This window comes from Setaria italica, chromosome IX (assembly GCF_000263155.2).
Source record: "Setaria italica strain Yugu1 chromosome IX, Setaria_italica_v2.0, whole genome shotgun sequence".
Classification (NCBI taxonomy): domain Eukaryota; kingdom Viridiplantae; phylum Streptophyta; class Magnoliopsida; order Poales; family Poaceae; genus Setaria; species Setaria italica.
Genome location: NC_028458.1, coordinates 33,738,917 through 33,753,064, shown reverse-complemented (window position 1 = coordinate 33,753,064; position 14,148 = coordinate 33,738,917). Strand labels below are relative to the sequence as shown.

General features: G+C 46.5%; 1 protein-coding gene across 1 annotated transcript; it reads left to right on the top strand.

Moving 5' to 3' along the window:
- Positions 1–1,770: 1,770 nt before the first annotated feature.
- Positions 1,771–13,934, top strand: LOC101754070 (extra-large guanine nucleotide-binding protein 3). The gene is made up of 8 exons (XM_012848837.2): positions 1,771–2,914; positions 3,682–3,819; positions 4,854–4,958; positions 5,044–5,229; positions 11,483–11,654; positions 12,272–12,516; positions 12,746–12,915; positions 13,065–13,934. The coding sequence occupies exons 1-8, from the start codon at positions 2,033–2,035 to the stop codon at positions 13,627–13,629; spliced, it is 2,463 nt and encodes an 820-aa protein (XP_012704291.2). The 5' UTR covers positions 1,771–2,032; the 3' UTR covers positions 13,630–13,934.
- Positions 13,935–14,148: the final 214 nt, after the last annotated feature.

Sequence of the window (14,148 nt, the reverse complement as noted above, 5' to 3'; positions counted from 1 at the left end):
ATCTCTCCATTATTCTCCCTCATTCTAAAAAACTTAAATTTCTCTATCTCTAAAGCATAAAACAAAGCATACTAAAAATGAAAGAAGGAAGGATGAAGTAGCTAACTTTTACAAAACTTTGGATGAGTGAAATCTCGATGAAATCGTGAAAAAATTGGGCAGCACCTCCCTAAGCACGGCCGGTAGCCATGGAGAAGAGAGAGCCCGAGTTGTGAATGAGTGGCTCGGGCTTGAGGAGGAAGATGCTGAGTTTTATAAGGTGGGCTTTAGTCCCGGTTGGTAACTAGTCCTGATTGATGTTACCAATCGGAACTAAATGTTTTTATTGGTTGTAGCTACGACATGTAGTGTCGCACGTATAGAAAGGCTTAGATATATGTTCCGTTAATTTGACATGTTTAGAGTATGCCGGAAGACGCACATGCGGATAATTGGCATGAATCCACAGGTTATCAACTTTTGTCGGCTAAGCCTGAGCCGACTTTCCCTTTTCAGTAGGGATTGTGAGAAGTAGGCCATTTCTACGTTCCTCTTGCCAAAATAGTTCTGATTTGTCGGCAAAATAGTTCTGATTTGTCATAGGTCTACCCGTTCCCTCCTCGTAGTGTAAATGTACCAATAAGATGTGAAATTATCTAGTTTTTTTTTCGATATAGTCCGTACAAATCTCCATCCTTCATTTCTGATGGTTATGTTGTTGGTTGCCAGTATTGTTGTGCCTGCTGCCTCCTAGGATATGGCCAGAGTTCAGATTTGTTGTACGAACGAATGAAAGTGAAACTAATGTCTGGAGGAGCTTTGTTAATTACTCAGGTGAGGTTTTCTTATAATTCATGGAGCAGGCAGTTCGTACATGTGTAGCCTTGGCGAGAGTTGTCTAATTTTTTTAATGAACCCAGACCGTACAACAACCCCAAGGGTCAAGCTACTGGACGATGTTCATAGAGATGTAAAGTATGGATTTTTATCTATTTTCAGTATATAGATTTGTTATTCCAAAGCTTTTGATATTCTTATTACAGTATTTTTTTGTTCTTGTCTTGTTTCACATGCTATCATGTTTAAAACAATGCCTTGAGTTGAAAGTAAACAAAAGGTTCGTATCTATGGGCCTGTTTGGATACAGGCTCATAAAGTTTAGTACCTGTCACATCGAATGTTTGGATACTAATTAGGAGTATTAAATATAGTCTAATTATAAAACTAATTACACAGATGGAGTCTAATTCGCGAGACGAATCTATTAAACCTAATTAGTCCATGATTTGACAATGTGGTGCTACAGTAACCATTTGCTAATGATGGATTAATTAGGCTTAATAGATTCGTCTCGCGAATTAGTATGGGGTTCTGCAGTTAGTTTTATAATTAGCTCATGCTTAGTCCTCCTAATTAGCATCCGAACATCCGATGTGACCCCTCCTAAAGTTTAGTACCTCGCATCCAAACACCCTGGAGTGCAACACTTCACCTTTCCTTTTCCGTTTGCTCTTGATTCTTGAAGGTGATTCTTAGGCTTTGCATACAACCGAGTTAAAATCGTACACCGGCTATTATCTCATCAAGATTGGATTCTTTCAGTGTATAGCAAAAACTTGAGATTAACTGCTGATGAAGCATCCAGAATTTACCCGGTGTGTGGTCCACGTACCGTTACATTGCGCCCCCGACATGTGGGCCCCGCCCAGATACAAGGAAAGCAGAGTCTACAGCCCACACGACATTGCAGGGCAAGTGGGCCCACGCAAAGGACGCAAGACAGCAGAAGCCCACACCTGACCCCCACCGCCACCGGCCACCGCCGTCCTCCGCTGGCCTCCTCGTCCCCGGCCGGCGTCAAGGTGCGCCAGACCCCCTGACCCCACATGTCAGCCATGGCCGTCCCGTCACTGTGCAGTGCATAAAGCTTCCTCGACCTCCACGCCATTCTCACTTCACTTCTCCAACCCGCCTGGCCGCCTCCGCCTCGTCCCCCGCCGCCTCCGGCTCCACTCCGACCCGCCAACTTCTCTCACTGCCCACTCTTTCCACAATGTCCACGTCCCCGCCGCCTCCGGAGTCGGCTCCGGCCCCGGCGGCGCCTGGGGAGACGGCGTGGGCGCGCGCGCTCCGCAGGCTGCTGCCCCCGGGCGCGCCGCTGCCGGACGAGGACCACCTCGACTACTCCTTCTCCGTCGACCTCCCCGACGCCCCCGCCGCCAGCGCCAGGGGCCCGCCGTCTCCTTCTGCCGCCGCGCCGCGCCCGCTCCCGCTCCCGCGCCACCGCCGCCGCATCTCCCGCCTCCTGTTCCGCACCGCTCCGGCGCCTCCGCCCCGCCGCGCGTCCCCCTCGCCGCCCTCCTCCCCGGACACCTCCCCCACCACCACCTCCTTGTCCTTGTCCGCGTCGCCGCCGCGCGCTCCGGAGTCCCCTTCGCCTCCTTCTCTCCATCAGCTGCACCCCTCGGCTCCGGCCCACAGCGGCGGCGGCAGGCGTCGCGCGTGCGCGAGGTGCGGCAAGGGGGGACGCATCGTGGTGGCGATGGGGATCCTGGGGGACCAGCGCCAGGAGGAGTGCCTGGCCTGCGGCGCGCGCTACTGCGCCGGGTGCGTGCTTCGCGCCATGGGCTCCATGCCGGAGGGCCGCAAGTGCGTCGCCTGCATCGGCGCGCCCGTGGCCGACCCGCGCCGCCGGACGCGGCTTGGCAAGGGGTCCCGGCTGCTCGCGCGGGTGCTGGCGCCGGCGGAGCTAAGACAGGTCATGCGCGCCGAGCACGGCTGTGCGGCCAACCAGGTGCGGCCGGACGAGGTGGTCGTCAACGGCCGCGGGCTCTCACAGGGGGAGCTGGATCTTCTGATCGGGTGCGCTCTGCCACCGGACCGCCTGGCTCCGGGCCGGTACTGGTATGACAAGGACTCCGGGCTGTGGGGAAAGGTGCCACATTCTAGAACCTTAAGTTGCAAATTAGTCCTTTTAAATCTAATGCCATTTGGTTGAAATTTACGCTACACAAAGTAACCACCGCTACATATGGATTGAACGAGGACCTCGAACTATTCAAATTGTCGATTGGTGCACACAAGTTTTTGAATGTTTGCTAGCCAACATTTTATATCGGTCTCTTGTATCATCTGCATCGCATTTGAGAAAGTCGAGCAGGAAAGCTTATAACACTTGATTGCTGCACCATCAGTCACTACCTGAAAATCTGTGAACACCAAGCACTGATAAAGAATCAGGACTGTGGTCACCCAGAAACTAAAAGGATCTATTTGTTTATAAGGATAAAATAGGACATTTTCAATAGCCTTGCCTGATAAAGGCTAGAGTCTATTGTACTGACCTTATCAGATAGATATTAAAAAAAGACATCGCCATTTGCCTGTTAATAAGGAGCAATTTCTATTTCTTGATAGATCAATATTCTGGAGCTGATAGATGACACAAAATCAGCAGAGCATAGCAATGCCTGTTAATAAGGTGCAATTTCTATTTCTTGATAGATCAATATTCTGGAGCTTATATAGGACACAAAATCAACACAGGAATGCATGAACTCAAGATCTAGGTTGTATTTATTCATACAGGCTAATATTTATGTGTGGTTCAAGACCATTTATAAACAATCACATCACCCTGAACTACCTTATATTAAATTCTATTTAGCAATAACTCGTTATCTATCTCAATCCTGTTGTCAGGAAGGTGAGAGGCCTGATAGAATTGTTAATTCAAAGTTAAGTGTGGGAGGAAAGCTGCGAGCAGACGCTAGCAATGGCACTACACAAGTTTTCGTAAACGGGCGGGAGATCACAAAAACTGAACTCAGGATGCTTAAGGTAAAATATTTTTCTGCCAGTTTATATTCCGTTCATTTTCTTCATCATAATTTTGGCAATTTATTGAATGTTGCAACTTGTTCTGTGCACTTCAAATTACTTGGAAGGATTCTTGACTAGAGCTATGGAGGATTCTTGATACTTGGAAGTTCATTATAACTATTGGGTGAAAAAATTGTTGCACAACCATATAAGCATGGCCACACCATAACTCCACTTGTTTTAATAATTTTTATGATCAATACTGAATACATTTTCTGTGACTAACATTAAGCACATCATCCCATGGTCCTGTTCATGCAAATGGTTATGCTGAATAGATGTTTCAGATGTGAAGCTGGCCTTGGACCGGGACTTCTATTTATATTATCTTTTGAGTGCCCTTTGAGCATTTGAGCTAGTAGTAACAGCTTTATAATGTTGAAACACAACTATTTGCCAAGGGCCTCTAGCGTAGTGGTTGGAGCACCTGAATAGCACCTAGCAAGTCCGGGTTTGACTCATTGTGGGAGCAAATTAAACGGGGCTGGATTAAAAAAAAGGCACCTCACTGTGCGAACTACCTTCAGCTGCTGGTGTGGGGAGCGCCACCTGGGTGGGCAGCCTTCGGGGCCTTTTCTTGACCCAGCAGTGGTTTAGGCTGCTTCTTAAAGGAAGCTGTGTGGGCGGTCTTTCCCACGGGCTCTAGGTTTTTATTTTTTTTCCCGGTTTGTGTCTTAACCTGTGTATTACCTGCTGAAGTATCTGTTCTGTAATACTCATATAGCAGTGCAGCATCTGAGCATCAACCTGATTTCTTTTGGATGGGTTTCCATGTTATATTATTCATTGTGCTGCCGCATGCAAAAGCATCTCTTTGATGCTGTGCTCTACAAACACAAAAAATTGAAGTTTTTTCTCCCATTAGTACATTTCGTTTACTAGCTTGCTTCCATTACTAATTTTGAATCTAAGAAGGGAGCTTAAATCATTTTAGGGGATCATTCATCACCTGTACAAGATCTTGATCAGAGTTTTACCGGCTTTTCATTCAGCTGGCCAGTGTACAGTGCCCACGGAATACTCATTTCTGGTTATATGATGATGGATCCTACGAGGAGGAGGGACAGAACATTATAAAAGGAAACATTTGGCAAAAGGTAATATATTTCCCTTCAAAAGTTGCTCCAAAGTCTGCATTTAAATCAACTGAGTAACTATGCTGTTTTCTTTTTTGTTAGCCAGGCATCAACTCGTCTTATTGCGAACCTTTTTTCACTGCCAATACCTCCTGGATATTCTCATGGGTTGAAAGGAGATGCTACTGGAGACTCAGTTAGGTTTGTTCCAGATTACCTGGAGCAGAAAAGTGTTCAGAAACTTTTACTGGTTGGACTAGAAGGCTCTGGATCAAGCACAATCTTCAAGCAGGTCTTTGTTTCTACTTGCCCGTAACTGTAATGAAGCGTGCCCTTGTATTTAAATCCTTGCAGTTTTTTGCATACTGTTGTTCTTGACTTCTTGTTGCACATACCAGGGCAAAGTGTTTTTCCTGTCAAAATTTGTTTATAGAACCACAATTATGATGTAACTTATTTATCTTCCGTGTCAGCTTGCAAATGCAGTTACCTTCATTATTTATTTAAACACCAAAGTTAACTGAAAATATTCTGTTAGCACTACACACATGCGCCAAACTGTATTTCTAGGATTTTGTACTTGCTTCTTCTTTCAGAATGGAAACCATCGAGTCTAAAGTTAGAATATAATGAAAACATGATTTGAGAATGGCACATAATAGTGTTTGTTAGGAATAGCACTTGTATTCATAACAGGGGCTCTAGGCCCATATATATATAGGTACAAGAAGGGGAAAATATACAGAAAACCCCCTAATAGAAAAGGTAAATCACCAACAGTACATATACATCTAACACCCCCCTCAAACTCATGGTGGGTCAAGAACACTAAGTTTGGAGAGGAAAAATCTATGCTGAATATGTGTCTGTGCCTTGGTAAAGAAATCAGCCAGCTGCAATTCGGAAGGCACATACTGAAGAGCAATAACCCCATCCTGAACCTGTGAACGTGTATAAAGAAACATCTACACCAATATGCTTAGTAAGCTCATGCTTCACTGGATTACGAGCAATACTGATAGCTCTTGTACTGTCAAACAAAAGAGAAGTCAGCACAGAAACTGAAACACCAAAATCCTCAAGCAACTCAGCCTCAGCACTCGAACGAGAAACTGCTACCTGCTTCTTAGTCTTCCAAGCAATAAGGGAACCACCAAGAAAAACACAATAGGCAGAAAGAGACCGACGATCAGAAGGATCACTAGCCCATGTAGCATCACAATAAGCCGTGAGATGTAAGGAACTAGAGCGTGGAAAGAATAGACGGCGTGAAATAGTCCCACAAAGATAACGTAAGACGCGGAGAAGAATAATGAAGATGAGAAGGAGCTGAAACAAACTGACTCAGAATATGCACAGCATGAGATATATCAGGATGAGTAACACCAAGATAAACAAGACTCCCAACGATATGATGATAACGAGTGGGATCCTCAAAGGGCTCACCATCAGTGGCGCGAAGATGAACATTAAGTTCCATGGGAGTCTCAACAGTCCGTTGATCAGTAAGAGAAGCCCAATCAAGAAGATCCTGAATATACTTTTCTTGAGACAGATAGAAGCCTTCGGGCATAGAAGAAACCTCAATCCCAAGAAAGAAACTAAGAGGACCAAGATCAGACATAAGAAACGTCTCACTGAGACGGGCCTTGACAAAGGCAATATACTGAGAATCATCTCCAGTAATGATCATATCATCGACATAAAGGAGGAGAAGAGTCCGACCTCGAGGTGAAGTATGTACAAACAGGGCAGGATCATGCGCACTGGTAGAAAACCTAGCAGCAGTGACCACGGAGGCAAAACGCTGAAACCAAGCACGATGAGCTTGTTTTAGCCCATAAAGTGAGCGACGAAGACGACAAACCATACCCTCAGGAACAGAATACCCAGGCGGCGGCTGCATATAGACCTCCTCACGCAGCTCACCATTAAGGAAGGCATTCTTGACATCAAGCTGAGAGACGGACCACCCACGAACAGAGGCCACAACAAGAAGGGTGCGAACAGTGGTCATGTGAGCAAATGGAGCAAAAGTCTCGTCATAGTCACAACCATGCTCCTGTTGAAAACCACGAGCAACAAGATGAGCTTTATAGCGCTCAAGAGAGCCATCAGAGCGAGTCTTCACCTTATAAACCCACTTGCATGTAATAGGGCGCACATTGGCAGGACGAGGAACAAGGTCCCACGTGTGAGTGCGCTCAAGAGCGGCAATCTCCTCAGCCATAGCGTGTTGCCATTCCGGATGAGGAAGAGCATCACGATAAGATGACGGCTCCGAAAGAACAGTGGCAGCATAAGCAGAAGGAGAATAACAATCAGGACGCCTACGAAGACGATGACTACGACGAAGAAGCTGCTCAGGAGGTGAATCCTCTGAAAGAGAGGCCTTAGTAGGAGAAGAAGGCATATCAGACGAAGAGGGCACAATAGAAGATGGCACATCAGAAGAAGATGGCACATCAGAGGGCCGAACTCTACGAGTATAGACATGTGTCACCGGTGGCTTCACAGAAAAATCAGTAGGACATTCCAGAGAAGTAGACTCCGGGGAAAGCACAATAGCACGATGAACAGGCGAGGAGGCTACAGGGGGGACCACTTGAGGAGGCGCCGGACGAGATAAAGGGGTGATAGCAATAGAAGTATCAGGTAATATTAAGAAGGAGAGGGGATCGACCAAAGACGTCGAGGAAACATCAGAAGAAGGACGAGGATAGAAAGGACGAGATTCATCAAAAATAACATCCCGAGAAATCCGCATCCTACGCCCAACTGGGTCCCAACAACGATATCCCTTATGCTCAGAACTATAGCCGAGAAAAACACACTCGACAGATTGAGTAGTCAGTTTCGTGCGCTCACGAGGTGCAAGAAGCACATAGCACACACAGCCAAAGAGACGAAGACTAGAATAGTCAGACACCTTATTTAGAAGACGCTCAAAAGGAATCTCACCATGAAGCGTAGAAGAAGGTTGAATGTTAGTCAAATAAGTGGCTGTAGACACAGCCTCAGCCCAAAAGTGAGGCGGAACAGAAGAAGCAAGCAGAAGAGTACGAGTAGTCTCAAGGAGATGACGATGCTTGCGTTCGGCCACACCATTCTGAGCATGGGCGCTAGGACAAGAAAACTGAGCAAGAGTGCCCTGCTCAGAGAGAACCTGACGAAGGGCTATTGAAAGGTACTCGTCTGCAGAGTCAGCACGAAAGACGCGGATAGAAGTGTCAAAATGAGTGCGGATCATAGAAGTAAAAGACTTGTAGATGGATAAGGCCTCGGTACGATGTTTCATAAAATAAATCCATGTATGACGAGAAAAATCATCTATGAATATAATATAGTATCGATGGCCCCCTTTAGAAACAAAGGGAGCAGGACCCCAGACATCCGAATGAACAAGATCAAAAGGATGCTGTGACACAGACTCACTAGAATGATAGGGAAGCTGAATTTGCTTGCCCAACCGACAACCCTGACACTGAGCTAAAGACTCATGACTTGAAACAGAACCTAGAAGACCACGACGAATCAAACTAGATAGACGGGAGCCACATAGATGACCCAAGCGATGATGCCACTGATCAAAAGATGCGGTCGACGAAGCAGCCAAAGCGGAGCCAACTAGACTGACGGGCGCAGCGGAAGGAAGACGAAGCCAGTCAAGCTCCCAAAGACGCTGAGAATCACGACGACGAGGGCCAGTACCAACCAGCTGACCCGTGCGATGATCCTGAACATAACAAAAATCGGGATCAAGAATGACACGACAGTCATGATCAGTAAGCTGGCCAGCGGACATGAGCTGCATGGTTAGATCGGGAACATAAGAAACATTAGGGACATGAAAAGAGTCGGATAGGAGAGTGCCATGTCCGACAACACAAAGAGAAGAACCATCGGCTGTATGACCAGTAGGAGAACCAGGTGGAGACCGTATGGAAGAAAAACAGGTGCAATCAGGAGTCATGAAACGAAACACCAGAATCAAGAATCCATGGACAAATACCTGGAGTAGACGTGGAAGGTGATCCCAAAGCGGAAGACTGCGAAGCAGCAGCAGAACCTATAGGTGCAGAGGGCTGAGTCACAGAACCCGCAGCGCCTGGTGACGTAGAGGTAACAAGGCGACTGAGCAACCTGATGATCTCCTATGTCTCAGAACCAGCAGAACTCCTCTGAGGACTTCCAGAACCAGAACCACCACTAACACTAGCACCCAACGAAGAACGAGCAGAACCATCAGGAGCACTAGGGCCCTGTGAAGAACGTCCACCACGGCGAGACTGACCCTCACGAGACTGAGCCTTCTTCTTCCTGTAACAAAATGCCTCCACATGATTATCCTTGCCACACCAATCACATTTAAGACCACCCCCTCGACTCTCAGAAGAAGGCACCGCAGGACGAGTAGAGGAGCTGGCAGCCAAAACTGAAGAATATCGCATCAATCCAGCAGCAAGAAGGTGAGTCTCCTCATTACGAATAGAAGAAGGCACCGCAGGACGAGTAGAGGAGCTGGCAGCCAAAAACTGAAGAATATCGCATCAATCCAGCAGCAAGAAGGCGAGTCTCCTCATTACGAACAGCAGCAAGAGCCTCCATCAGGGAGACACAGGGATGGCGAGCAAGCAGTTGTGCACGAAGTGGCTCAAACTCATCCCGAAGACGCGTCAAGAAGTCGTAGGTGCGACGAAGCTCAAGAGCCTTCTGGGGAAGTCGTAGGTGCGACGAAGCTCAAGAGCCTTCTGCTGACCCAGGCAGGACTGGCAGGTGCTAGGAGACAACAGAGGACTAAGAGTGTCGAGTTGGCGCCAAATAGTAGAAATCTGACCATAGAAATCATCAACGGTACCATCACCCTGTTGAACGAGCTGCTCTTGATGAATGGCTGCAAGAAAAGTAGACTGACCAGTGGGCTCATAACGTGTGCGAAGAAAAGCCCACATCTGATGTGCAAAATCAAGCTTAAGAATATCAGCTGAAACCTTGTCCTCAATGCTAGCAACAAGAATAGAAACAGCTCGAGCATCCTCATCAACCCATGTCCGGTATGCAGTAAAATGAGACTCATTCAACGCAAGACCATCATCATAATCAGCAAGGAGCTTCGCCACATCTGCATCATGAGTAGCAAGCAACCGATCCATCTCTTTAGCCGTAGCCTTCTTTGGAATCACTCGCTTCGCAGGAAGCACCGGGTATGTAGGAGCAGTAGGACGAGATGGACAAGGCAACTCGCCAGTAAGAAACTCCCAAAGACGAAGACCACGCATATGAATCCGTAGACGAGGAACCCACGCGATAGTTGTTGCCATTGAACAATACCGGGCAACGTAACACTGGGACACCACCAGATGAAGGAGCCGAAGGAGCCATGGCGACGGCGAGAGCGCAAGGAAAACAGCGGCGGGCGACGGCGAGAGCGCAGAAGAAAAGTGGCGCAAGCGTGTTTTTTTTTTCCAGAAACGCACGCGCACAACACAAAGCAGCGGCACAGTTTTTTTTTTTAGGGACCTAACTCCTTCACAGGAGTCTTATCCTGTCACATGGTCTACACCGCACCGCACAGCACAGGCGGACGAGCGGGGCGGCCACGAGGCGCCAGAGCAGAGCGGCACGGGCGGGCAGGGCGCTGGGGCGGCGCGGGCGGGCAGGGCGCTGGGGCGGCGCGGGCGGGCGGTGACTCCGACGGGGCGCCTGGACTGCGTGGGCGGGCGGCGACTCCGACAGGGCGTCGGGGCGGCGCGGGCGGGCGGCGACTCCGGCGGGGTGCCGGGGCGGCGTGGGCGACGACTCCGGCGGGGCGGGCGGAGGGGCGGCACGGGCGACGACTCCGGCGGTGCGGGCGGAGGGGCGGCGCGGGCGACGACTCCGGCGGGGCGGGCAGCGTGGGCGGCGACTCCGGCGGGCGGGTGGAGAGCCGGACGACGACGAGTCCAGCGGGTGGAGAGCCGGACGTGCGGCGGCCGGAGTTGACAGAGGAGAATAGCACGCAAGTGCAACGTGCGGAGGGAAAAAAAAGAACCCTAGGGCAGATTGGGAAAAAACCTAACCCTAGTTCGGCTCTATACCATGTTAGGAATAGCACTTGTATTCATAACAGGGGCTCTAGGCACATGCCCCTAGGCACATATATATACAGGTACAAGAAGGGGAAAATATACAGAAAACCCCCTAATAGAAAAGGTAAATCACCAACAGTACATATACATCTAACAGTGTTTAGTTACCATGTAGCGATGAATGTATGTAACAAGAGGAGCAAAGTTTAAAAGAGAGACTGATAGTGTATCTTAGATTTTGAGTACTAAGACACCCCTTAGAATATTTGAACTGTTCAGAAAACAAAGAGGGTATAGTGTCTGAAATTGAAATATTAATACTACACTCTCCACATCCACTTCCAAATTGTTCACTGGATAGTGGTTAACTTTTTACATATATAATTAGCATGTTGGTGTGCCTATGGTTTATTTTATCTTGACGAGGAACAGACTAATTCTGTTTATGTGACTGCATATGTGAATTTTTTCGTGCAGGCAAAGTTTCTATATGGAAGCAAGTTCTCCCCAGTAGAAATACTTGATTTGAAGCTCATGATACAAATTAATGTTTACAAATATCTTAGCACGCTACTTGAATGGCGAGAATGTTTTGAGGATCAAGCTTTGAAAGAAGACAGAGAACTTTGCACAATTGATAAAGCCGCTGGTTAGATTTGGTTCAGTTTCTCTGTATATTCTTTTGGGCTACTTGTTGACATCTTTTGCTAATAACTGTCTAATTCTAGAATCTTTTATCTCAAATTATCTGTCGAATATGATGTTAGTTCAAGCGACAAATCAGAAAAGTGAGTTTGGTAAAATTGGAAAAGCTACACAAACTTTTCATGGTTTCCATTGAATTATTCTAATTTTTTTAATCCTTGCCTATATGCTCCAAGAAATCTGTAAGATTCTTCATTGTATTGCACCATGATTTAAATTATCCTCCCAATGCTTTACAGCATTTCATGCTGAAGTTAAAGATACGTCTCATGCTTAGAACTTATCCATGTTTTGCATTTTGTCGTAATAATTCAGTGTTGGATATACTGAATTAAGGGGCCCACCGCAAGGTTTTTTAGGCGCTTCAATCTTACTAAACAGACCTATATATCCACTTCGAGTGCCATCAAGAAATGTTATATTGTACTAAACATTGAGATTTTGAGATAACCAAAGGCATGCTCAAATTGTTACAGATTTATTGTACTATTTATTCCTCTGGATTTCACCTATTGGTTCCTGTGTTTATGGAAAAAAATTACAGAATGTGTGTGTTAACAGGTGAAACAGGGGTAGCTCAGACCAGGCCATCTCTGTATTCGTTGAATCAAAGACTGATGCAGTTTGCTGACTGGCTGTTGGAGATAGTTGCACTGGGTGATCTGGATGCCTTCTTTCCTGCTGCAACTCGAGAATATGCACCAATTGTTCAAGAGGTTTGGAAAGACGCTGCTATTCAAGCAACATATAAAAGAAATAATGAGTTCCATTTTCTTCCAGATGTTGCCAGCTATTTCCTGGATAGGGTAAGACTGGCAATTACAACTTGAGGTCATAATAAGACTGATACACTTTCTCATTTTTTAATTTGTATTTGAATCCTTTTTGTACAGGAAATTTATTTGTACTTCACTTTACCAAATGCAATGAACTTTTTAATCCCTCCAGGTCTTAACGAAAACAAATCTTAGCTGCATAAGTACTTGAGTGATTTTTTTTTCAATTGAGCTGATTGGAATTTTCATATGTTTTCAGGTGGTTGAAATATCAAGCAATGAATATGAACCAACAGAGACAGATATTTTGTATGCAGAGGGTATCAACCAATGGAACGGCCTATCTTTGCTTGAATTCTCACTTGACGATCGATATCCATTCACTGAATCTTATGTAGACAAGCTTGACGATCCATCCATGCTAACAAAGTAAGCGCAATGAGAATTTAAAGATGCTGTGTGTTGTTTCGGACTTTGTGATTGTTGGGTCATTGAACCTAGGGTTACACATTTTCATGGTAGCATCATCAACCTTTTCTTTAATGCTTACAGTACCTGTCCTTTCTTTACTTTCACAGGTATCAGTTAGTACGCATCAATTCGAAAGGACTTAATGGAGGCTTGAGGTGTTTGGAAATGCTAGAGGAGGTGCGGGCCATCATCTTTTGCATCTCGCTGGCAGACTACGATCAGATGTGGGTGCGGGGCTCAGGAGAGCTCTGCAACAAGATGATCGCCAGCAGAGACATGTTTGAGAACGTGATCAGCCACCCTTCCTTTGAGGACACCACATGCGTGCTTCTCCTGAACAAGTATGACTCATTCGAAGCAAAAGTAAACCGTGTACCCCTAACAGTATGTGACTGGTTCGCTGACTTCAGCCCTGTGAAGCCACACCACACGCATCAGTCACTAGCCAGCCACGCCTACTACTACATTGCGCTGAAGTTCAAGGACCTGTACTCCAGTATCGGCGACCGGAAGCTCTTCGTGTTCCAGACCAAAGCCCTAGAGCGGAAAACGGTGGATGATGCATTCAGGTACATCCGGGAGGTGCTAAGATGGGACGATGTTAAGAACAGTGATGCCTTTGGCAGCGTTGAGGAGTCGTTGTGTAGTATGGACATGAGCTCGTCGTCATAGGCTACATTTACTGAGAAGGAAATTAAATTTCGTAGCCATTGTCAAATTTTATGTTACACAGATTTGACACACCCTCACGAGAAGTGGCATGGAAAGCTCTTTCTGCAAGTTTACGTTTTTGGCAAGAACGAGGCATGGGTTTATGTTGGGCGTGAGCTCCTGCTGTACTATGTGTCTGTCTCAAAGCTATATCCACTGAAGTTTGTTATCTGTAGTCACTTATGATTCTCTTGTAGTATAAATTGTTACAAGCCCTTTCATACACGACATAATGCCAAATATTTTGTACATATACATATTATTTACTTTTTAAAAAGAAAATAGGGCATTAAACCTGGAGCTGAAGCGCCTGCGTTGTGACCCCCCAGGGACCGAGCAGAGACAAGCTCGGTGCAGCATCACGCATGTCATCTTACGTTTATGTTAATCATAATGCACTGTATCATGGTATTATATCCAAAATACCGCTCAAAGAAATGTTATCGCTCAAAGAAATGTTATTAAATTGATATTGATCGC

Excerpts from the sequence above, each read along its gene's own strand:
- LOC101754070 (XM_012848837.2), top strand. The coding sequence starts at position 2,033 with ATGTCCACGTCCCCGCCGCCTCCGGAGTCGGCTCCGGCCCCGGCGGCG. Across the intron at positions 3,820-4,853 it reads CTGAACTCAGGATGCTTAAG|CTGGCCAGTGTACAGTGCCC; the intron begins GTAAAATATTTT and ends CTTTTCATTCAG. Across the intron at positions 4,959-5,043 it reads AAGGAAACATTTGGCAAAAG|GCATCAACTCGTCTTATTGC; the intron begins GTAATATATTTC and ends TTTGTTAGCCAG.